The sequence below is a fragment of the Mytilus californianus genome, unplaced genomic scaffold (genome assembly GCF_021869535.1).
Source record: "Mytilus californianus isolate M0D057914Y unplaced genomic scaffold, xbMytCali1.0.p SCAF_7, whole genome shotgun sequence".
In the NCBI taxonomy this organism is placed as follows: domain Eukaryota; kingdom Metazoa; phylum Mollusca; class Bivalvia; order Mytilida; family Mytilidae; genus Mytilus; species Mytilus californianus.
The window spans coordinates 96422580-96450208 of NW_026262723.1; the positions used below are offsets into that span (position 1 = coordinate 96422580).

The 27629-nt window shown below is 31.8% G+C and overlaps 1 protein-coding gene across 3 annotated transcripts in view; it reads right to left on the bottom strand.

The window, feature by feature from the left end:
- Positions 1 to 9973: 9973 nt before the first annotated feature.
- LOC127708859 (synaptotagmin-15-like) overlaps positions 9974 to 27629 on the bottom strand; it is a 153246-nt gene continuing 135590 nt past the window's right edge. For all 3 annotated transcript variants that reach the window (XM_052214027.1, XM_052214028.1, XM_052214029.1), the window contains 3 exons: positions 17423 to 17534; positions 13287 to 13469; positions 9974 to 11532 (listed from right to left, as the gene is read on the bottom strand). In XM_052214027.1, coding sequence (XP_052069987.1) covers positions 11408 to 11532; positions 13287 to 13469; positions 17423 to 17534 — 420 coding nt within the window. In that variant the 3' untranslated portion in view covers positions 9974 to 11407. The remainder of the gene's footprint in view (positions 11533 to 13286; positions 13470 to 17422; positions 17535 to 27629) is intronic.

A 27629-nucleotide genomic window follows, 5' to 3' on the forward strand; every position in this document is an offset into this window, starting at 1 on the left:
AACAAATGCATATATTCAAATAGAATTAAGGTATATTAAGTATATGTTTTAGTGAAAACGTACTACAAAAAGAGAAGTCGGACACAACGTTTACTGACACCCCCTTATATTTCGGCCAGACATCCTTAAGATATCTTTATCCTGACATGCAAAGTTCAGAAAAAATATGCGTGTTATCAATGGTTTCCTGAATATGTTTGGTCTGTCCTTTCAGGAAATAGTTATAAAGAAATATGATATATGTTGTGTTATGTGTTTTGTATTAAGGAGAGTTGCTGACGTCATATGAACCTTGTCATTATTATAGTGATTATAGTTAGAGTTATAGTGAAAAGTTGTTATAATGTAAAAAAGGCCCACACTGCAGTCCACCATACAATAAACATAAGTTATTTTAAACCTAATCCTTTCATAAAACTTCCCAATTAGGTAATTTTTCTTGAAATTCATCTGGAAAAGAATGAAAAACTGTTGAATATTTTGCCTGCGTGGAACGGAAGACGGTCGTCCAACCTCGAAATTTTCGAAAATGCAATAACTTGTCACGACAACGTCCTTGTAGAAGACAGTTCTATTTTGGAAAATATTTTGCTTATATCTAAGAAATTGGCAGAACAAATACAAATTAGGTAACTGCTTGAGATTTCTCTTCATGCGAAAATGAAAATACACAAGACAATATTCATATAAAACCTATGTCTGAATAATCAAGGGTGCCAGTCTCTAAGTTAAGAGGTAAAAAAGCGGTAATATCATTAATATGTAGATTAAAAGAAGTACTATCTTTAAAAAAAGATATCTGACGCATTCAGATATGAGCATAGAGTTTAAAACAAACCAAGATACTAGGCTTATAATGTTGTACGGCAGCCACGCATTTCGCCTATAAAAGACTCATAAAAGTTCCGCTCGAATATAAAAAAGTTAAAATGCCAAATGAGATACCACTTACATCATTTGAGAAATAGAATATTCTTAAATATTCTCGCAAGTTTATTTAACACAATCAACAAACAGGTAAATTACGCGAAATATTGGAATAATCTGGTCAAAGTCTATCATTTATCTTAATTCATGGCCAATGATTACTGGGATTGTTTAGGTTATCTGTCCTAATTTGATGTTTTTAAACGAATATTAGAATAAGAAAATACTTGAACAAATGATTGTGACATGAATTTCAGGTTTTTAGTGTGTCTAAAATACATATCGAATCGTTTGATCTTCACAACATAAATTCACGAACAATATCATATATAACTAAGTTCATATTGTTTCAAGTTTGTAAAGCTTGATGGAGAAACAGTTAACCTTTTTTTCTTTTCTTTTATATAATCATAGTATAAAAAGAATTGGATCTTTCAATTGATTTGCTTTAATACCAAACTTTAGATTGTTTCGGAATACATTTGTTTTTGTTAAAGGATGATATCAATGAGTAATGAAAAACATAGGCGTGAATATATCATCAACAAAACAAGAATATGTATCCTTAGGAGACCATGCCCCGCTAGCACATTAATATGTCCGTGTTCACTCAATCGTGAATCGTATTTATTATAATACTTAAAATAACATTAACGGTACCAATTTGCGCCAGATTCGCATTTTGACAACTAATGTCTCTGCAGTCATGCTTGAGGCCCAATAAATTGAAAATCCAAAACTTAATACAATCGTTTAAGAACTTATAACACCAAAAGAACGAAAATTAAAACCTCAACAAGTACAAGGAATAAGAGTTATGATTTAGATAAATACATTCCTTAATTTGAAGAGAAATTCATAATTTTGTTACAACAGTTTTTAATAAAACAATATCTATATGTTCATGTCAGTGCCGAATACTATCATAATGTACTAGCAGTCCACCAGCAGAGGTATCGTCCAAGGGGGATAATAACATTTACGGTACAAATTTTAATACGAATTTGGAAAATTAAAAATTTGCATCGTTAATATTATTCATGTCTTTTCAGTGTTTTTTCAAGGCCTTTTTAAAAGTTAATATTGTAATTAACATGTGTACTAAGTGTCAAGTTGATGTGATCCCAACTCTATTGTAAACTGCCTTGACCAAAAACTCTTGATCTGATACCTGATATTGAACAGACTAAACGGAAGACCGTACACCACAAAGCATTTATTACCAAGTCTATTACCAAAGGCGGGGAATAAGAATACAATGCAACAGTCCGAAAAACATTCACAAGAGAGAAAACTGAAAATTGAGCAACACGAATCCCTTACAAATAGTCCGAGGGATGAGGGCCTCGACTGCTGTGATAGGGTATAACGGTTGCTTCTTCACAAGTGGTACCGGATGGATAACATGCCATCTATATTCATGTATATCCGGCATTTTTAATAGATTTCCAATGTTTGATCTTCAGTAGACAACTTTTGCATTTTATCTTTATGAATAAGCAATATAAAGATAAGAAGATGTAGTATGACTGCCTAAAAGACAACTTTCTACCTGGAACCAAATGACATTCTTAAGTATTCAAATGTGTTGATCGACCTTTGACGTCCATCATTTATTGTCAGCAACGCAAAAAACTAATAAGTCATTTGTTGTTGGGGAAGAGTGTATATGTCATTAAGTTTACTAAACTGTGCTAGATCATATTTACTTTCAACTACTCATTTGTTTTGTCGGCGTCTTTATTAGATCTAATTTGCATATTTGTTTGGATTATTTGCTGTAGATCGATAATGTATGTTTACTCAATTTTGGCTGCTGGATCCCAATTATTGTCACATTAACCAATTATGTATGCTTGAAATGCTCGCATAATTTTGTCAATATACATCTATATACAACTTGCATACGAGCGGAAGATTAACCTGTCGTACGGCCTACCATTTCAAACATATTCTAGCAACATATGTTATATTGTATTGTACCGTCAAGTTGCATTTAAAATATTTAAGCAAACGATTGGGGCTACTTTAAATAAGTTTCTTATTTCGCATTTTTTAAATGAGAGGCATTGAATAATTTACACTTTTTAAAGTTTTATTTATCTTTTATATTGATGGGATTATGTTAGATGTGTTTTTGTTTACCGTAAGTTGTAATCATATAAAAAGAATGTACTACTTCCTAGTGTTAAAAAAATTATGATCACAGAGGCTTGAAAGATTCTAAAATGTCAATAGATTTTAAACATAATACACCGCGTGAATTCAAAATGTTGTTCATATCTACTTCCTTTTGAACAGCGGTATACTACTGTTGCCTTTATTTAGCTTGTTACGTGTAACATCAAAATTACAGACATAATGAATACATTTCAATTTTTTGCAACACTATTCCTTTTTGGTATGGTTCCTCCATTGCTGAGAGGACATGTCATTAGAATTATACAAAACGATACAGTAGAAACGAAGACTTGTGAAGTAGTCTGTGATAATTATGGAACAGTTTATCCACAAAATGATCATGTAAATGAGGATTATGAAGTGACCATTAACAAATGGGATACAAACGATTTCGTAAATAAACTGCGATCACAAGAATATCATATCAGTTTGCTTAGAATAAATCTCAATTTTTCAGAGGACACGAAAAGCAGAAAAGTCAATCATACTAATTGTACGATTTCGCCACTTGAATGGATATGGACGTATAAAGGGGAAAACGGAGGATTTCAATATTTATCTTTGATGAAAGAATTTTCATTGTATTCCTTAGGCCTGCTCGATCAATACACCGTATCAATGACATTTAACTTAAGCCTAAAACGAGGTTGTCATGTGCGAATTGGTGACAGAAATACTACAGAGCGATTAGGATAAGCATTTTTACAAGTTAAAAACAAATCATTTGAAAAAAAAAATGAGACCGGATTAAGGTATGGATATATTTGTTATATAAGTAGGATATGCATGGATAACAACACATACATGTTCAGTAAATACATCATTAGTCCAAAGCAAAGTATAGGTTACCGCTGCTGCAGAAATGAATTCAATAGAACTTCTCGTAAAGACATGATATCGTGCACGAGTAACGCAATCATGATTGACAGTGGTTTATGGTGGAATTTTCCTTATGTAATAGGTTGGTTCCTGTTTCTTTTCCTACCACTACTATTTCTTAAGTACACTGAAAAAAAATATAAAAATGACAAAGTTGCTAACGTAGAATGGCTAATTTCAAATCCATTATCATTCGGTAACGTTCTGAGTTATCTTTTTCACCGTGCTTACGCCTCCGGAAAGACTTGTTCAAGACTGTTGAAAATTATTTGTGTCCTCTCAACTTCGCTGTTTGTTGTTTTAGAAGTTATATCGCATTTCTACTTCCTGAAGGATTATGTCGTCAGCAGCACTAAAGCCGGAGTTCTATTCAATTGGATATCCATGGCTGCTGGATATTCACTGAGTCGATACAGTTTTCTGCCGTGTTTTGGAGGTCCATATATTGCACTAGGATTGTATTACATTTCAAGTGCCTTTCTGCTTTGTATTCCATCTAATTTGAGTAAATTTGTTGATAAAGGAATAGACGATAAGGCAGACATATTTACGTCTTTATTAACTGTTGATATAAGTACGAAAGGTAAATTAGGGGCTGTTTTGAATATCCACAGACAAGCAGGATATACAAGACTATATTCAGTTCTGAAAGCCAATATTTACATGCTTATCAATCCGTCATTTTGGAATCTTGGGTTCCAGATTCAGAAAAGAAGAATAAATGGATATATCAGTGTATTGACAGGAAATAGAATATTATATAGACTAGCTCTTACTGCTGCTTTGATCCCAATTTATTTGTTTATATGTGTTGTTGAATGGGTGTTAGCAATATTTGTATACGGTTTGCCTGTAGTAGGATTTCTCATTATCATTATAAATGCATATTATAATACTGTAAAGCAAGTGCACGTTTTTAAGAAGACTGGATCAGCTAGCTTTGTTTTTGGTATTATAGTAATTGTATTAATGTCCGTATGTGTTGCCTTTGATATTTACATATTCTCGCTACTTTTCATTGAGAGCTTTATATTCTTATGTCGGATTTGTACGTACTCTTTCGCTGGACTTATTGCGTATCCAAATTTTACTTACGGCTATCTAGTTTTCACGATAACAGTTATAATATATGTCACAGAAAGCATACACCATGTAAAAGATGTATACACACACCTTTTTGAAACAGTGAAGAACATCTGCATACAGATGAAAAAAGGAAAACATATCCAAGCCGTTCCATTAATTAGTTGTAATGAATGCACGATTTCTGTTTCCAAACCTTTATTTCGGTATGTTGTTCGGTTCTACAGACCCTTGAGAATTGAAATACTTTTTTCTCTACTGAAACTGACCTTCATTGTTATTCTTCTATATATGTCCATTTCAATCCTTCTCACATTTAAAGAACTAAGTAAAATGTCGACACTGACGCAAGCTATTACAGCTCTTTTTATTTGTTTGATTCCGAAACTGTGGCACATGTTTGAAGAAAAGGGAGACAAATACAAAGAAGACACCAAAACTGCCGAAATTAAGAATATAATTGAACAGTATAGCAGATGTTACATATATAAACGATTTCCGAGAAGCATTAGGGATGATCTTTCAACAGAAGATTACATAGAGCACAGCACAAGCAACAATATATCATCGGATGACGAACTACTAGAGGAGTTGTTACTCGACGTAGACATTGAATGATTAAAATTTCACCAAAAATTTAAAATATTAATGAAACGAAAAGAAAATATTTAATTCAAATCTAAGGTTAGCTAGACCGATTGTATAATATGCTTTAGGTCTTCACAATATTTGCTTATAAGTAAAACCCTTTTAAAATATCAAAACATCCAGTCTTTATGCAGTCTTTAATTTTTAGATATACGTAACAACCTTTCCCATAAAGTTAATTTGCTATAAGAAATGTTAGAGTATATTGTTGTGCCAGGTTGGTCATATATAATTTTACCAAAATCTATGTATACAATAACTATTTAACGTCAAATATGATAATTTCGACATGATCATGACGTCAAAGTAACATCGCTAATCACATTTTTGCACTATTGTATCTAGATTGTATTATCTTCTTCATTCATCAATAAAATTAATATAACTTTGAACGATATTTACTTACTTCCTCGTCCTGAATTTTGCGTGCAATATGTGTCACTGTACGTTAAGCATGTAACAATTAAACAATATTTTTCCCTTCTAGCTATTTGATTTGTGAAATGAGCTCTTATGTTATTGTTCTAAGACAATACTAGAAACTATTTCAATCAGATATGCCGTAAGACTAGACTGTCAATATATGTAATATCAATATAAAAAAACAAGAAGATAAAGTATGATTGCCAATGAGACAACAATCTGCCTGAAACAAAAAGGCCAAGCATGACAAAATTTGAAACATTTCAAAAGAGAAAACCAACGGGTGAATTTATTCTAAAAACAACAAACGAAAAAAGAAACACACGACAACAACTGAACTACAGGAATCTGACTTGGGACAGACACAAATAGAATATGACTGTCATATTAAGACCATTTGCTGATTCAATCTCATTCGTTCTTCGTAAATGAGTTTCCTGCTATGCCTTTTGTAAGTCTCTTAAACACTTTGATCTTGAGCATACAAAGGGTTTAAATAAAGGTTTATATCAGAAACAGATTCAATGTGACAATGAAAAGGAAGTTTAGCAAAGAAAGTTTAAAACCAAAATGCATGATAATTCGTCAACCTAATATGGTTCAATTTATTTAATTTCTTGAAACACAATTACCTCAATAAGGGTTTTGCAGTTGTTTATGTTCCTCTGATAAACATTAAGTTCAGTCACAGACATACAAGGTAAAGAGTAATTAAATTGATACTGCATATAGTTTTTACACTTGAAACAATCTTGAAAATACTTCTGTGTCACATCGATCTGATTTCTCATGACATCGATGATACACAATATCTTATAGTGAATATGATTTGAAACGTACTGATTTGTAACCGAAATAACCACTCAATTTGACATCAGCGACGGGTCTAGAATTTAATGGATGTATTGAATATGACTTAAGCAACACATCTTTGAAAACCTTACTGTAGCTGTCAAGTTAGAGAAGAATATAAAAAAACACTACATCTGACGAACGGTAATTTATGTTTATGTACAAATAAAATATTTTGTCATGGAAATTTATCCAATATCGTTTTTTTCCGAACTTCATCATAGCCAGAGTTTGAATCTTTTAATCAAGCAACCTGTTTAAATTCTTAATCATCTGAGATCTATATCGTGGGATTGTCAATTATCCTGAAAGTGATATATGATTAAGGGCAAGTGTTTGATGTTGTTATTTGGAAATAACTGTCCAATTGTAGGACATTTTCATTTGAAACAGAAACAAAAAGCATGATTTTTATCCTACCATATTGTAATAATATATATCTTTCGTTCAGGTCTCTTCATGATGGAACCCAACCATCGGAGCATTTTGTTATTTTAAGATTAAAACCTATCAGAAGACATAAACACCCTTTTTTCACATGAATATATTAATCGAAGACTACCTTTTATCAAATTACACAGTATTTGCCATTAATGATTGTAATGTTAAAAAACTTGCGTCTTCATACTTTGTACGTATGTTGACCTGTTTCCAGAAATGTACAGTGTAGGTTGAGAACTAGACAAAATAGATTACTAGTACATCAATTTTCCCTAGTGAACGTTCCAGTTCTATGTATCAACATACCGGCAGCATCTGTATATGGAATAGATATTTCACAGTTGATTTGATATTCCAGGGTTTGCGTTTCCTATCATGACAGAGAGCTGCGTCTTACAATAAAGCTATTGAACCGATGGATCTTTATAGTATAGTTTGGGTCATTTTTGAAAAAAAAAAAACCTTTTACAGAAACCACCACAATTTGATTGCCGGTTATGGGATATCTGTGTCACAAGAGGACCTCAGATGTTCTATATGTTGTGACCACAATCCCGTGCTTCTGTCCTAGTGTATGGCCCACGTGTCACTAATGCCAATTCTAGAGGATGAACAGAAGAATCTTTCTTTTCCCCTGATTTCAATGGGGTTCCTTATTGTGTATCTTTAATTTGCAATGAAGTATTTTATGGACTATTCATTTTAGTCTATAGCCTTTCGTATTTTTTCTTTTGACCCTGGTATTTTATGGCATTGTTTTTGATTGCCTCGCTATTTCGTCATATCATTTTTTTGATAATACAGAACCAACTGTATTTTAAATTGAATTCACAAAAGGCGTAGCAGAAAAAAAAAACGTGTCCAATCATGAAATCGGAATTTGATATTAAATAACTACAGAACTATAAAATGAAAACAAGACTTACAACTGAAAATGACGCAAGCATACTAGTATTCTTTGCTAAAAAATATGCTTAATTGTATTACATTTACAACCAAATATCCTTAAATTATCACCTAAATGTTGATGCAGTCGGGCGGGTTTTCATGAATAAAATCACAAAACGATATGCTGAAAATTCTTACATCAGGTACAAAAATCTAAGATCAGAAAAATAAATGAAGAAGTGGATTTAAACAGCTACTGCTCACCGTATGATCATTAACAACGAATGAAACCCAAACCGTTTGTAAACTATTGTTCTTTTAATCAAAAAGTAAAAAAAAAAATAAATCCAAAAAGGAGGGATGTCTATAACAACTGACAAAATCAATCGTTATCAACCACACGAACGACTGAAAAACAACTGTCATATTTTGACTTGGTACAGGCATTTTCCAAAGGAAATACTGGGTTAAACCTGGTTTTAAAGATATATAAACCTCCCACGTGTACGGCAGTTGTTTCTAGTTCCGTTTTATTGACAAAATTGGGTGAACAACCCAAACAGACATAGTAGGCTAATGTGACAATAATTGGGACCCAGCAGCAAAAACTGACTAAAAAATGCAGACAAACAAACAAATAAATCTTGATTTCAGATTTCTTTTAGATAAAAAGGGATTTATTTTTTAGAATCACATTTAAGAAGTTGGGATTTCAGAATTCATGTAACAAGATGCATATTCTCAGTCAAAATGATCGCAATTTGTTCCTTCATCTTTTAGAAGTTGTTCTAAATTCACAAATATCTAGGTATCTTTTATGTTGAAATACGATACAGTAAAGGTTCCACTACTGTCAAAATCAGCAGAAGTAAAGTTTAATATGTCATCCTTTTGACGAAAAGTTTGTTTGCGTGTATGTATTCAGTCATATCTGGAAATTTAACAGAGAACATATGATATTAATTTCTTTATATAAACAAAAAATAGGGGACAGTGACATACATTCCTACCTAGTAACAGGTATATATTACTTTACATTGCTAATGATCATTATTGTTTCTATTCACTATTTACAGTATTTTCATACTTGAAATTTCTTATCCGATTTGCCGTTAAATGCAATATTAAAATTATTTAACGTCACTGAAACTATCAAGCTAACAACACAAGTTAAACAAATAAAAATAAAGTGTGTACCAAATTTTCTTTTGCCATGAAAAGGGATGGACACCGTATGACCAATTCTACAGGTCCAATTGACTTGCATGACAGAGGAGTAGTATTAGAACAAACTTTTTCTGAGAACATACCTGACTCTTTCTGTTTTTTTTTATATTTATATTTTCAGTTTCTTATGAAGTCCTTATTAGTATACAATACTTTGGAATTATATATATTGCATATGATATGACGGGTTTCATAAGCGAAAATTGAACAAACTTTTTCTGAGAACATACCTGATGTGACTCCTTCTGTTTTTGTATATTTATATTTTCAGTTTCTTATGAAGTCCTTACTAGTATACAATACATTGGAATTATATATATTGCATATGATATGACGGGTTTCATAAGCGAAAATTGTAATAAATGTGTCTAGTCTACTATGTATAACCTGTTCATAACTTTTATTGTAATTAATAAGCCAAAAACACTGCGATGAAAATTTATTTGTATCTAAATATGTACAATTTTCATATAAACACGTAACAAATTATTTTGACATCATATTCCTTCCAAAATCAATTCAATTAAGGCCACATATAACCAAAAGTTGACGGTCCTCTGTTTTCGAACATAAAAAGTGCTTGCATATTCAAATCTCTTTCCAGTAATACTTTTAACTCGGAAAACTGATTACTATTTTTTACAAATATCTTTTACTTATTATTTATAAAGTAAAACATTTTGAAAAAGAAACAATTTATTTAGACTTATCGGAAAAAAAGTATTTAAAAAATACCGAACTCCAAGGTATATTCAAAAAGATGAAGTCCATAAAAACTGACAAAATTAAACGTTCCCAACCAACGGGATTAAAGTATCGTCCCTTCAGACATATACATTTGTGTAATATACATTGAAACATAGTCAGCATATTGTATTTCATGTTTTGTCCACTGCATCACAAAACAATAAACAATGAACTTAATTTTATGTTATAAAGTCTGTCAATATCCATGCAGCTATGTAGTTTCTGTTTATGACTTTTTGGTAAAAAAATAAATCATCAAAGATACCAGGCTAAGAATATTGTACGACAGACGCGCGTTTCGTCTACAAAAGACTCATCAGTGACGCTAAAATCAAAAAAGTGAAAAGGTCAAAGAAAATACAAACTAGACGAACATTGAGAACCCAACATTCCGAAAGGTTTTGCCATCAAATTATTTTTAAACAATTACCTGGTTTTGAGTCCATATAAAGAAGGCAATCCCAGAAATACATGTTTTGTCACGTGGTTTCGATATACTGTATTATATTACATTATGATTTTTAATTTTGTTGAAAAACGATATAATTAATCGTTTAAGTAAGTAATTATATAAAGTCTATCATTATAATACCTTTGATGCCAAAGTGTGCATTTTTCATACGATTTGTTTTGATAGAAATTCCGAGCTAGCTTACCCCCTTTTTGTCCTTTTAATTATTATAAATTATAAGCCTTTGTAAATGTTTGGCTTCCTAACTTTCAGTATCAAGTCTATCTAAAAAAAAGTTTATTTTAATAAAGCGCTTTGTGTGCAGCAAATCAATTATGTTTTACTTTAAGGAATACCGAATACATAAAAACAACAAAAACCACATCCAAATATCAGTTTATATTCTATATAATATAGTCCATCAGTTACAATAAGTTCAAAAACCTTAACTTTAGTAATTAATTCGAAGCGTTTGCACGTTATTGTTTAAGTTTTTAAATTGACTGCATGTGTTACGTCATATAGGTAAATGTCAGGCCACGATACCTATATACCATTACAATTGATCCTTAATTACATAATACATCGATTCTTTTGATTATGGTACAATCACTTGTCACAACTTTTGTGACTTTGAATTATTAGAACCATCGTGAATATTCAAACAAGGCTATGCCATTGAGTTGTCTGTTCTCTTTGGTTGGCCACCATTTCATTCCAGTGATCTAATTCACGTCCACGTGCAAACATAAATGAGCCAAGAATAACCCGTCCAAATACTTTATCTGAAAAGAAAAACGAACAAAAAATACCATAATGAACTCTACAGATAGCTACAGCTTTAAGAAGATACCACAACTTAACATATAACATTTCTGTAGTATTGATGTTTACACTCAGACTTTATTTAATGTAATTTGATATCCTGCAATATCATGCCTTTCCATATAATAAGTTTAAATTGTGGAATACCCCGACCCCCTCCTAAATTATTGATTCTATCCTTTTGCATTCACCATAATAAATTGGTGTAAATTAGATACCCTCATGGGTTACGATTCTCAATACTACGTGTTCTATGTAGCAGTTTTTCATAATAGAGGCTTTCTCAAGACAATATATGTATATATAAGCTTTTATTCTGTTCGTTTTAAAAAACAAAAAATAAGAAGATGTGTGGTATTGTTGACAATAAGACAACTATCCACAAAGGACCAATAGATTCAGCCGACAGTTGTTTACCGATATTCCATTCTTGTAAATCGATTAGAAAGAGCCAAATAAAGCTAACGAACAAAACTGATGGAATCGCATCAACTCCAAAAGGAGAGGGAACGGGCGAGTCGACAGGTCGAGAATCTCTTTCTGTGCATGCATCACCCGCAATGCGCATTCACATTCAGTCAAAATGTCACAATCGGAAATAGAACACAACCGTTACAAATACAGATCAAACGACAATACTGGTATCTAAAGACCTAAGATATATGAAATATGAAAAAGATGTGTATGTACATTTTTTTAAAGATATGTTCTAATAGTGGAATTATATAATAATTTGAACAAGTGCGAAAAATTACCTTGATCGATTCTAATAAATGTGTTCACAAAATCGTTTTAAGACAGTTATATTTGTGTTAAAAAAATTCGTGTAATGAGAAAGTATAATTTTGAAAAAGGGGTGTTTGTTTATAGAAAACATGAAAACTGCACACAAAAGTCATTTCTGTATTTTTGTATTATCTGTCTCATTCATAAAAATTAAATGTCCCATTTAATTTGAGAATTTAATGCTTCTTTTTGTAATTTTATTGGGGTGTAAAAGCGTTTACCGAATCTCATTTTGTATGAAGCGCACAAGCGTATACTTAAAATGTGCGCAAATTACCGCTTTCACAACTCTAAAAGATAACAAAAAGAAGCTTCAATTCTTATAGTTACATTTTTATGCTACAACTTTGAAATTTCGACCTATAGCAAATTATTGGTTTGTTTGTATATGAATTGCTGTGACTTTGCAATAAAATCTAATTTTGGAATGCCTCCAGATTTAATATTGTCAGCCAATCAAAGGTACAGATTCTTATGAAACATACATGTAATGTAATTATTCATACTTGTTGAAAAGCGACGAGAAATCGAAAACACTTTTCATTTTTATAATTCAATTAGGTTCAATTTCCAAATAAGTTACATTAGTACACATAAATAAACATCAACATATGTACATGACTTTAACATACATTCTAATTCATTTTTGCCATCTTCCTTAATATTTGCGGATCTTAATGTTGCGAAAAGGATGCCCCGGTTTTCAACTATAAAATATCAATTGTGTACACATGCTAAATGTGTTTGAAACTGCATGTAACGGATTACGATTTGATACTGAAAAAAATGCTCCGAATTTAACCTTAATGCAATTTTTATGATAGGGTCGTGACTAAAATTCTGCTCACTGATAGTCCAACAACAGGCAACGAATGAATAATAGATCAAACACAACATTATATACAATATATATATGTGTGTTACTTACCTTTGTATCCACTTTGGTGTTGCATAGCCGTTATGTTTATACTGGCAGAATCTAGATTTGAAACTGGCAACTTAAATGTAAACGATTCACTAAAGTTTGGATTGTCCGTTTTCTTGACAACTTCTGTTTTCTTACTCTTCAGTACTTTGTTTTGCACCAACAAGCAAATTTTCACATACGAATCTGAAATTTGAAAAACGAGAAGGTAATTGTCTATTTTTATGGTATACTGTCTTCCTTTTATTTGATACATTGATAAAATATGAATCATTGGGAACATCTTTGAAATTATTTCTTGCACTGGGCAAAATATATGGCGTGAGAATGTTACACAACATAAAATCAATGTAATCTAGTAATCACAATAATTTTTGTTGATTCTTATTCAAAGTAAAAAGTAAAGTTGAACTAATCTGTAACTGTGTAAATATGGTCAAATGTTATTTTGTTTCGTACAAAACTTTGAAATTATTATTCAGGAAATCAAAATGTTACAAAACAACGAGATTGGTTTAAATGCCATGTGGAAATTAAAACAATTTGCTATGTCTTCTAATGGAATGTTTTTCACAAAAACAATTCACTTAACACTTTTTTTTCTACCAACTTTAATTACCTTATCTACTTTATTTCAATATTGTTTCTAAACATGATATAACAAAGCGTAAACAACACAAACAATTAAAGTTTTAAACCATGGCATCATATGAACTGTATATGATTGGTTTCTATGATCTAACAACACAAACAGTTATTTGCAGTATTTGATGATCTTTCATACTGATTGATCTTACTCAGTTTGAAGGAAAATCAATCCTATCGGAAAATTTGTGATTACACGGACTATTTTATAGGCCATCATGTCTTATGTAACACAATCTACATATGACGAATGTGTTTTCCCCGTGTCATGTACAAGTCATTAATCCACACATAGAGTTTAATCAGGAACGTTTGTCCTTTCCCGTCAAGAGAAATAAATATATGGGAAAGTAAAAGCAATTCAATAAAACCGTTCATACAGTCACAGCAATAAATATATATGGATTACTCAGACGAAACATCCTGACAGGGTTTAAAATGTTGTCTAGCCCTTGGACCAAATCAAGAATTCCTGTCAATAAACCGTCATAAGATGTACCGAGGAAAAATTAGAATATGGGATTCGGTCGCAATTTTACCATATAAATCCAATTATAAAAAGGGTAGATAATTTACAAGATTGAAAGTAATTGCACTTGTTGACTATTCTTTTGATGAATTGTGACTGTGTTTACTTTGTCAATGACAAAAAGAAAGAGCATCTCGATAAGTTTTTTAATTTCACTTTCAGATATATTGTCACTCAATAACCCGCATTATAGTGAGTGATTGTATCTCATACGTTGTATCCCCCAGTGAACCTCCTATTAAGGATTCTACCGAAACCAGAAGGTCAGCTTCGTGTCTGGAGTTTTTCTTGGTATTGACACAGATGGACGACTTCAAACAATGATCTTTAACAAACGTGATGAATTCAGCGTTTCCATTGTCAAATTCCCAATTCTCAGCCGTAACATACTCTCAACTAACTAGCGAAATGTTTCCACTGTCTTAGATCTTTAGAGTTCAGAATAGCCGTCTAATCTGTAATGTTACAGATTGCTTCCTATTCCAGATCGTGTGACATGTTGACTCCCCTTATATGGCTAAGTTGAAAAGAAACTGAATCGAACAAAAACAAATATTTGTTATTTGTAAAAACAGTCTAAATAATTCAGTAAATAATTTATTTTTCTTTATTTAGAAAAACAATCTTGCACATTAATTATCATTATCGTCCTTTCCTACGCCTATATCCCCTGGTCAGTCGCTCCGTAACACTATTATCACGTCTTTGAAAAGTGAGCAGGCATTATCAGCGACGTCACAATGTCTGAGGAAAAGTTACCAGCGACGACACAATGTGTGATGAAGCGATATCAAGTTTGCTTTCGTCAATCGTAAAACAGTCTAAGGGCGGGGGGAAAGACCAGTACTAGAACGATAAACAGATTATCGGGTTTCTTACGTATAGATATCGTAAAATATCAGCGGCTCGACACAATATGAAACTTTCTAACCCGTTCGCTGCGCTCACTCGCCAAAAAGGTTCACAAAGTGACTTGCGGCTGATATTTTACAATATCAATGTGTAGAAAAACCCGAAAATCTATACTTATTTGGCCCCTGCTACTTGAATAATAATGCAACACTTCAAACTTTCAAAAATTATATTAATTTCAATTAAAAAAATGAATACGATCACATAGTCTAGTCACTTTTGTGCATCACTTGCACGTGTACTATAACTGTGACGTCATAATCCAAAGATGTTAAGCTCACATCAACATCTCTGAATAAGACATATCTTTTTAGTCAAGTCTGATACCTATATTAATAACTATTGACAGAAAAGTAACAGAATGAGGCCGCTTTTGGAGATTATCCGTCAAGCAAAAATGAAATCATACACCACAAGATTCATATTAGAACTGATATCTGACGAATCAATGTCTTGTGAACATTTGAAGCATACACCACAAGATTCATATTAAAACTGATATCTTACAGATCAATGTCTTGTGAACATTTGAAGCATACACCACATGATTCAAATTAAAACTGATATCTTACAGATCAATGTCTTGTGAACATTTGAAGTATATCAGTTTAGAATTTAAGATGACAAAAAGAGACAAGACTATTTCTTTTTCCTTTTATATTAAACATTAAATGCAGAAAACACTAATATTATATTGGAATAAAATAAACCTACATATTTCTCGTCATCTTTCTTAGAAGTATCAACAAGCAGGGAAACAACCCCAACTAGCAGAATAATCCTATCAAATCATAGTATCTATCTTGCTTGATAGCTAATCAATAATGCGATTATTTAAGTTAATATTTTCTAACTGGAAGTTTTTAAAGGAATCATTGAAATAAATTACAAGATTATGATCATGATGATACTTGAACAAATCTTTTGTGACATGAATTTCTGGTGTTTTTGTAATTCTATTGACGTTGTCTAGACATTCATATCAAATCATTTGATCGTTACAACTTCTTCAACATAACAAATATTGTAGCGCTTCAAAGATGTATTATTGATAAAAAAGTAAGGTCCATATAGCTGGAAGGATGGACAGTTAACCCTTTCGAGCTGTCCTTTATAGTGTCATAGAATAAAAAGAAGGAAGTCTTTCATTAGATTTGCTTACTGGTCTTTAGGCTGTTTTTGAATATTTATGCGTTTATAATAATTATTGTAACCATACTTGATCATAAAAGTAAGTAAGAGGTTACAATGGGACAATCAAAATTGTAAGGTGAACATGGATAGGCATCATGGATAAAAAAGGAGAAACAAATCTTATAACAGTACACAAAAAAAAAACACTAAACAGAAGACGAAAAAACTGAAGATTAAGCAACACAAACCCCATAAAAATCGAGGTAGCGTAGGGGAGGGGAACTGCTCTGGAATGGTAAAATTACAATTACCTTAGGTGTATCGTGACATTTTTATAGTATTCGTTTAATCGGTTTATTTTATATGTGTCAAAAACTCACTCGCTGATTCTACATTGACTTATCCTAATTGTTGAATAATAAGTTAATACGTTTCTCGATAACGTTTATGAATGAGTACCAAAAATGGCGGTGATGGGGGAAAAGCAAAGATAAGGAAAAAAGAGAAACCAAATAAGATTTTCATTGTCGCTTTTTTATATGACAAGTTTTGGTATGTTTTTATATCATTGTTGAAGGTCGTACGGTGACCTTTGAATAAGTTGTTTAAATCCTCAATTTTTTGTCTCTATGGACAGTATGTCTCATTGGCAATCATACCACTTCTCCTTTTTTTTATCTATTTAAGTAGAAGTAAATTTATTCACAATATTTCCGTTTTTTTTAAACTGCATAAGAAGTCTTTTTGATTTGAGGATGTATTTGAACTCCTTTCTATACATCAATAGTGATCGTTTTTCCTACTTACATGGTGATTCCGTACTAACACCCCCATCCCCACGTCCCTTACACCAAATGACGCAATGATGATTATGTACTGCGCCCATTTTACATATATTTACTAGATTTTATTCACTTACCACATGGTGAATCTGTGTTAAAGCCTTTTCCTTCATATATACCGACAGTGAGCCTTTCTAAACTGTTATTGTAACTCAATGAGACGAATAATTCTCCTTTATCTGTGGCACTCTGCAACAATAGAAAAAAAACTTCTTACAACTATGTAGAAACAATGTGCTACCTTTTGATGAATTGTTGCACCATAGCAACTTTATTACTGAACAAACAAAAACATATTTGCCTTTGTCGGTTGTTCAAAAACTGTTCAAATGTTGTTTGGAATACATGACATGTCTATTAAATTCGTACTTTGACATTGCATTGTGATGTTTTTTTTACATAGTTGTAAATATGAAAATTAATATGAGTAAAAGGATAGCTGAAGTAAATGTTTAAATGAGATAGCATTCGAATGGCTTCGATAGACATCTAAAAAATGTGTCATAAACAACAGATCACAATTCATATATATGAAAACATCGTCTAGAAGAATAAATCGTCGATTAAAAATATGAAACAACAGTGAATGTTTTTGTTCAAAATGTAATCAAATATAAAAATAAGAAGATGTGGTATGATTGCCAATGAGACAACTCTCAACAAGAGACTAAATGACACAGAAATTAACAACTATAGGTCACCATACGGCCTTCAACAATGAGGAAAGCCCATACCGCATATTCAGCTATAAAAGGCCATGAAATGACAATTGTAAAACAATTCAAACGAGAAAACTAACGGCCTTATTTATGTACAAAATAATGAACGAAAAACAAATATGTTACAAAGCAACAAACGGCAACCACTGAATTACAGGCTCCTGACTTCGGACAGGCACATACAGAATGTGGCGAGGTTAAACTAGTTTGAAGGCGCCAACCCTCCCTTAGCCTGGGACAGTGGTGAAACAGTATCACATAAGAACAAACTATAAAAATCAGTTGAAAAAAGCTTAACTCATCAGATGGATACCTAACAAAAACACAGAGTGGACGTACATATTGTGCCGACCATTCCTAATAAAAATATGATATATATTTTTAGATCTGATAATACACGCATCTTTTCCTGTCTAGACGTCAAGCATGATTGGATTTAAGGAAATGCTGTAGTTAACGTTAATCAACACGTCTATTCTAAAAGATGGACACTAATCTTTAATGAAAAGATCTTAATCTTCAATTGCCTTTTCTGTCGAAGATTGTCGAATGTTTTCAATTGCAGTACTTTCATTTTTTTTTTACAACATCGATATAACACAACTTCGTGTGAATCTTATAGTGTTATATGGCCACTTTTGATAAAAACTGAGATAGCTATATATTTGAGATCCAAGTGCAATGGTCTATCTCTCTATACAAATATAATACGAGATTTCTACTGTACGAGTTTTTGTCAGAACTATACATTGTTCTATCTCCACACTCCCATTGAATTATAATGGCTTATTCATCTAGTTAGTTCAGAGAAAAATATTTTTATGGTGTTGTATCTCCACTATTTCTCATGTAATTTTGATGTTAAATAATTGTTATCAAAATTATCTTAGTAGTACTTTTGTTAAATGGTTTGCATGGTTTGAACTTAATCTATGATCAATTCATAGCAAATCCAGCAGTACAGAATTGGGGATATTACAAAGTTAAAAAAATCCATGGTCTACCTCCAATGGAAATATAGGGATAAATTTCTAAACCTACATTGTTTGTAGTGAGATGTTCTATCTCCGAAAATAGGGGATGCTTTATTTATCTAAGTTGCTTGTCTATTAAAAAAACCAATCGAACAAATAGTTACTCTTGAAGTCTCTTCATGTACGTAAATTCGATTCCTATATAACTTTTTATGTCTCGGTCAAACATTTATGATATTGAGCTTTTAAAGTTTCATTCAAATTTTTACCACTATTACCAAATGGGAAATACATCATTTTTACAGAGGATGACCTTGAGGTCACTCCGATGTATTGCTATCGCCTAAATTTCCATTATGCAAATTAGTTTTGGGATTTCAACCGATCTATAAAAATTATAGATCCGCGGTCATTACAAGGGAAAAAAGTGCATTTTTATACCTGCGATTCCGTTCTCCGTTCGTACGATGTTTCATAAAAAAATGGAATCATTTCAGTTGTTGATTTAGTACTGAAAATTTGACTGAATTATCTCCTTATTAAATACGGTTTTATATGTTTAATAGGTGTTTAAGAAAGAGGTCAGGTGCTCATGTTCATTCATAAAATTATCGTTCATTTATGAATTTATCGTAAAATCAAAATCACTACACAGGTCACACAGGTTGTATACGTAGTCAAAAGATTACCTGTATAGTATCTAAAAATAGACAAACTTAACTGACTCCCCTTACTGTAGTGTGTGATAACATTTTGTGAGGGAATTCGATGTTTGCTATACCACTGTTCATTTCAACGCACTTTATGACGATACCACTTTATCAATATGAATGAAATTTTTTGCAGTGTTTTAAGAAATAATTTTGACTTTAAAATCGCGTATCATTTGTGAACTATTAAATGTTTTACAAGGACGAATTTTCTGTATAAAGTCAATAATTGTGTGAACTTTTGAAGCCCAAACTTTTTATAGCCTTAAATACGCAAATGAAAGATCCGAAAACTATACCCATACAGAACGCCATGTTTTTGAAATTGTAGCAAAACTTTTGGTTGACAAATTTTAATTCGTTATTGCATAAATATTAACTTGAAATATCTGTCATTTTCTCCCTACCCAGTTTACCTCTATTACTCATTATGATGTGGACTTGACATTGTTATTGAATCTTATGCAATTTGATTGGATTAAGTTATTATTAGATTACCTTTAAACTGTTCATGCTTTTTCGTACGAGTATATTGATTAAATCAGAGCGTGCATGAATGTGTACAGAAAATTAAATGACCTGCAAACTGGACACTGGACCAGTCCATATTACGTTTTATCAATGAATAGATTTTTTTTTTATTTCCCAAATTACAGGGCCCATAAAGGGCATAAAATCAGATACAATTGATTTACATAATTGGTAACAACAACAATAATAGCGGCATATAAATAGATATTTAGTATATAAGCATTGGTCAGAATCAGATGAACGAAACTTAAGGTATGAAAGGTAACAATTGCCACTTTTTATCTTTTCACATAATTTTCCACATACACATTAGATAAATTATTTTTGATAGCCTATTGCGGAGAAAAAAGAGAAAGTTTAATGTATTAACGTTCTATTCCATTAAATACGCCATTTTTCGAAGATAAATGCAGAAAAACATTTATGAACGGCTACGCCAGGTAAAATTGTTGTTTATCCTAAAAAAAAAATACAATTTTCAGTTTCATTAGAATATTATAATAATAATAAATCCCAAATTTATGTAGTCATTAGATAAAGTCCGTATATGTCCGATCTGCCTATTTTTGGACATCAAAAGACAATACGACGGTTTAAGGTCAATTTCGTTTACCTCACACAATCTTGTTAGGCACTATAATGAAATGGACCTGAAATTTATTTCACATGTTTCCTGAAAATTGATAAATATCAAAGCAACATAGAGCTGTTTGTTCTAGTTCGTATAATGACAATTTAATGTCATGTTTGTTTGTGATGACCCCCCTTTTCGGGATTGCATCAGAATTATAGTTATCTCGTATCGCATGAGGATGACACATGTCAACTGAGCAATTATGTTTGGGACTTAGTTTTAAGAAATGATGTCAAAGTAACATTATGAAAATATTTTTAGTAAGCTGAAATATATATTTATTTTTTACATGTTTATGTCTTGTAAGATATTTTATTTCTGTCCCGTTTTTCAACATTAGCGTCTGGAAAGTTGAAATGTTTTAACTGAATGGTTAATTTAAATTAATTATGAAAATGGTTAAAATTAAATCAATAAAGGAAATTATTGCCCAGTTACAAACACTACCAGGGGATAATCCATAATGATTTTTTTTTTCAGTTATATGTTTCAGCACATGTATAATTAACCCCAACTTTAGCCTGGTAAACTTGTTGTCTCCTTGTAAAATATAAAACATATTTAAAATGATTTCCTGCTAAAGTCTTATATTGATATAAAGTTAAAACCGTCTTGCTTCTCACTAGTCAACACTCCTGTCCTGTCAGGTTTAATTCTTATATATATGGATGAAAAATAAAAGTCCACAAAACATTAACATGGCAGCAATTGCTTTTACAGCCTTTAAGACTTTGATTTTTTTTTACAGAAGAGAGTCCACCATGCACTTGCATTACACTATAATAATAGTAAAATAGTATGATATACAAATAGATGAAAATTATATATACATGCAACCGTAATATTAATATAATATATAACAACAAACCAGTGTATTCTCTGGAACTATTATTATAATAGTCTAAGGTATACTGATTTGTATCACTACAATATATATAATAGTTATTACGGTGAGGTTGAATTTCCTGTCATTTATTCATCATCCAAGCACGAACTTGTATAAGAAAAAAAATCTCTGTAAATTAACCTCAGTTTCAGGTATTGAGATGTGATCTGTTTCTGTGACATGTGCTTTTGACCGTCCACAAGAACCTGCGGTCATCCGATGTTCAGTACTTCAGTACTTTGATAAAATTCACATGACGATATATCATATATCCTACAGACTTATGTATATTAAGATAGGACTATAATAGTAACCAGTGACTGCGCGAAGAGAACTACTTCAGAAATAAGATTGGACAATAAAAGAAACAGATCAAACTGAAAAGCAAATAAATAAGAAAAAGTTAGAATATCATGTTATTAATCGAACTGTCCTTTCGTCGCTTGAGTTCGGGGACTCAATCACTATCGAGTTCAAACCAAAGACTTTGAATGTTTGTCTTTGCTGCTTCTCTGCCCTGCCAACAACGTTTGAAAGTGAAAGCAAAGACTTGTAAGCTTGGAGTCAAACGAATCTGTCTGATATGTCTTCCTGCTGACTGCTACACTGTGAGATAGAACGCTTAAACAGACTATGAGTGTACAAAGCACGGTATATTCGAATCAAATTAACATGCTCGCGTCCTGAATAGGCATGTTATATTTACCACTGAACGTTTAGAAGTTATCAATTAATCGAGTCAAAAGGACAAAATGAAAGAACCTATATGAAAATAAATAAGCGAAAATCTATCAACCTTCGCCATGGTATCAAAGCATGTTCTAAACGTAACGAAACATTCGTAAGGAGTTCCGCGGAACACTACATGTCTCGCCTGCGATTGCTGTTATCAGTGTAAAAGTGTTATGTTGACTTAAAAAGTGAGCCCATTTATCAGTAAAATAAATACCAAATTTGAAAAAAAAAAATCAAACTTTTTCTTAGATGCTATATCATGGTCTTGAAGATTAGCTTCTGTCCAAGTTTCACAACAATCCACGAAGGTTAACAAATTTATCATATCAAAAAAGTTTAATCCCAGACTGTCTGTAAATGTTAACTGTAAAAAAAACTATCTATCAAAAAATACTGGAAAAGAACAAAAATATATTTTCAAAAGTTTGCTTTAGACATTATCTCTTAATCATAAAAAGCTTTGAAGCTGCCAAAGTTTCATAAAATTCTATGAAGGTTTGATAAAGAATTGATGTGTAACAAACTTTAACCCCAGACTGAATCTATTTGTTAAATGTAAAAAAAAAACTAAGTCTATTTATCATTAAAATACGGAAAAATGAAAATAGATATTTACAAAATTTAGCCCTGGATACTGTCTTTTGGTCAAAACTAAGCTTCTGTCCAAATTACCTAATATTCCATGAAGGTTTGACAAAGCTATTGATGACTGAAAAACTTTAACCTCTGACTAAATCTGAATGTTAACTGTAAAAAAACTAAGTCCATTTATCAGTAAAATACGGTCAGTTTATTTTCGACTTATGAGTTTGAATGTCTTTTTGGTATCTACCGCCTCTCTTTCTTCGGATAAGAAAATCTGAAAATAACGTGTTCCACTAACAAAACAATAAGGAACAAGAATGTGTCCATAGTATACGGATGCCCCACTCGCACTATCATTTTCTATGTTCAGTGGACCATGAAATTGGGGTAAAAAGTGTAATTTGGCATTAAAATTAGAAAGATCATATCATAGGGAACATGTGTTCTAAGTTTCAAGTTGATTGGATTTCAACTTCATCAAAAACTACCTTGACCAAAAACTTTAACCTGAAGCGGGACAGACGGACGGACGGACGAACGAACGGAAGCACAGACCAGATAACATGATGCCCCTACTACTATCGTAGGTGGGGCATAAAAATCTACCAAGGAGTAAAATGAATGCCTCATCATACTTTTGACATATCTTATGTATATTCCAAATCTCGATACTTGGATGACGTTTATGTTAAAAGTTCGTAAGTAATAGATAACACTGACTTAGAATGGCGTTCTTTTCACAATAAATCGTGTTTGTGCAAACACTCGTTAAGACATGAAAAGTATAGCTAATTGAGACCATTTCAATTGTACATTTTTGGTTGTACGATTTTTTTATTGAAACGAGTTGTTAAAATTAAAGTAAAAGTTTCGTTATTTCCAAAATGTAGGAAATGCCACATATTTCACAGTTGTTTTATATAGTTCACATCTTGATGTTTTCTGAATCAAGGCATTTCATATTGATAGCAGACCTTCTTTCAATAACTCTTTACATTCAAATAAAGATTTCACCATTACAACTGAACCATGGAATGTAGATCACAACATCTTTTTGACGAGAAAGCCCATTTATTTCATACAAAACTGACTTAAAGCTGACATTGACTCGAAACCAGTGATGAACCAGACCTATACACTATACACTTCTGGTTTTGTAGGCTATTACTAAAATTAAAACAAAAGGTCTAATGATCATCGAAAACAAATTAAGAACGAACTGCCGTTTATTTTCAGTTTGAAAACCCGATTAAGACATATGTTTTCCTTAAGTTTGATGTAGTGCCATTTTCTTTGGGCTTTTTTTTCACTCTCAATAACAAAGCGAAATTTGATTAACGAATAGCCTAAATGATCCGCATTATAGAGGTTTTACAATTTGTGCAAAATAAAATAAAAGTGTTATGTTTTTACAATCTCAAAATAATCACAAAAAAAGTCATGATAGATATAAGAAGATGTGGTATGAGTGCCAATGAGACAACTCTCCATCCAAGTCACAATTTGTAAATGTAAACCATTATAGGTCAAAGTACGGCCTTCAACACGGAGCCTTGGCCCACACCGAACAGCAAGCTATAAAGGGCCCCCAAAATTACTAGTGTAAAACCATTCAAACAGGAAAACCAACGGTCTAATCTATATAAAAAACGAGAAACACTTATGAACCACATCAACAAATGACAACCACTGAACATCAGGTTCCTGACTTAGGACAGGTGCAAACAAATGCAGCGGGTTTAAACGTTTCAATAGGCGCCAACCTTCACCCTAACCTGAAACAATAGTGTAACATCACAACAAAGAAAGACACACTATAAAATATCAATTGAAATGGATTAACTCAATCAAAAGACAAATTAACAAAAACAAGTAAACATACACTGAACGAATAAATTTGATCTATGACACAATGTAAATACATGAACATGTTTACTATGAATTTTATCACAGATTGGAGGACGGTTTGAAAATAAACCTGGTGTTAAAAAAATTCATGAGAAATTGCCCCTACCAATTAGTCTAGCGTACAAAATTTTAATTCTGGTATTTATGATGAGTTTATTTAAAACCACTGGGTCGATGCCACTGCTGGTGGCGGTTTTCTCCTCGACGATATCACCATCACACCAGTCAATAATTATGTGTCGCTTTGAAATATCATTGATAAAGTTATAGTTATGAATTAAATGTTTGCAAGAATTTTTGAAATACTAAGGATTTTCTACCCCAGGAATAGATAACCTTTACTGTATTTCGGCAAAACTTTTCGGAATTTTGGGTCCTCAATGCTCTTCAACTTTGTACTTTATTTGGCACTTTTAACTTTTTTAATTCGAACATCACTGATGCGTCTTTTGTAGACAAATCGCGCGTCTGGCATACACAATTTTAATCCTGGTATCTATGATGAGTTTATTTATGTATATATGTATCTTTTATAGATATAAAGTAGAAAATTACAAGGACAAGTTGGCGACAAGATACGAATAGCTATACAAAGCAACATCACATGTTCCACAAATCTGAGAATTCTGTCGGTGTTTCAGCAATTAGTGATGTCTTTCATACTCTAAATATGACATGCTGCATACTGATTTCATGACAGAATTTAACACAATTGACTAAGTCTGCAATGAGAGTGGCTGGTAGTTATTTTGCCAATATACGTTCAAGTCACGCACAGAGACTATACAATTAGAAGGCAAGCGTTACAAAGAATATCTAGTTATTGAATCAGATATCGATATTACGTTAAACAAATGGTTATCGTATACATTTTGTAAAAGGCAACGGAAGATTTATGAATTTATGCATTGAAATTACTTAAGATTTCGTATGTCAAATACTGAATGAAAAATGAGGATAAGAACATTAATACAAAATGTATTACCAGGCTGATTATTAGTAGGACTATTCATCAGGTTTTAATCTTTTCTCTAAGCACTGAGCCAACACAAATACATTTTTCATTCAACAGTCTTGATACAGGTTTATGTTTTTGATTAGAGCAAATAACGCCCAAGTTTTAATATTTTTACTACATTTTACTACATTTCAAGACTGTTTTCACAGTGATAGATGCAAAAGGAACATTGAACAAGTTTATTGTTATCCTGAACTTAAAAGAAAGAATTCCTCGGTGCCAACAAAATCTTCTCTTATAAAATTGGTCGTATCCATTGTTTCCTTGCCAACATTATAAAAGACATGTGGAGCACAATTCATTAAAACGTATATTTAAAAAAACGAAATATAAAATTGTCGAAGTAACAAATATCGGGATCGTACACCTCGACTAAATTCGATTTTTATGACTTTTTTGTAATCTCGTTTCTACAGCTTCAATAACGTTTAAACTTTTATGACTGAGGTGGTGTCATTACAAAAACGGTCCAAAGACTCAAATGACCGTTTTGCACAGATTTTTTTCTTAAACAGTAGAGATTGGTTTATTAAGAACATCCAAATATACACGTATGGGAATAACTCTAAACAACCAATTCAATTATTCAAAGTTGATACTGCATTTTGAAAATTTAGCTGAAAAAAATACTGATATAAAACAAGAAGATTTGGTATGGTTGCCAATGAGACAATTTCCATCAGAGACCAAGTTAACGTAGGAGTTAGCAACTATAGGTCACCGTACGGCTTTAAACAATGAACAAATCCCATACCGCATAGCAAGCTATAAAACACACCCAGACTAACCTTATTACACATCTAAAATTGAAGTAAAAGACCTCGCGTTATGCAAATAAAGAATAAAGGCTGAATGACTTCTAAGAGTTTTTCTTAAATGTTCATTTTTTGCATTAAATTTGGGACACTCAACGTATAACGTATTGCGTGTCTGCAGGCAAAGTGCAAATCATTCTATAAAAGAATATACAGTATTTCATATATTTTCAGAATGAACAGATCAGTAAATTTCACAAAAAGAGGCTTACATACATCATAGATATGAATTGAATTAAGATAAACGGCAATTTATGAAAACTTTCCTTGAAAAAGTGCAGTTTACAATAAATATATTGACGCTTTCAATCTTCACATGTTAACAAGAGATGCTATTCAGGATTACTTCATTTGATTAGTTAAATTGAAGGATATACGTTTTTTCTTCTTTTTAGGTCATCTGTTTTAATTTTTTTAATCACGTTCTAGCTGCACTGATTATATGTATGCTTCGCATGACTTGATCTATCTTTGAAGTGATTGCCATTACGAGAACATTGCAAATGTAATATTGGATTGACACAGCTGTCAAATGTTTCCATAAGTCAATTTAAGGCCTGTAGTTACGCAGTGAAATCTCGTTATTACAGACACATAACTGGTTTATGGCTTCTATAAAATGTTGGGCATACATGAGTTGAAGCTGATATCAATTCACACGGAATCGGAAATGTAGTACATACTTTGACTTCAGGTATCTTGACAATTCGGTTTTATGATGATTACATGCTAAATGAAATTATCTTTAGAAATTTATTGAATTTCTTTA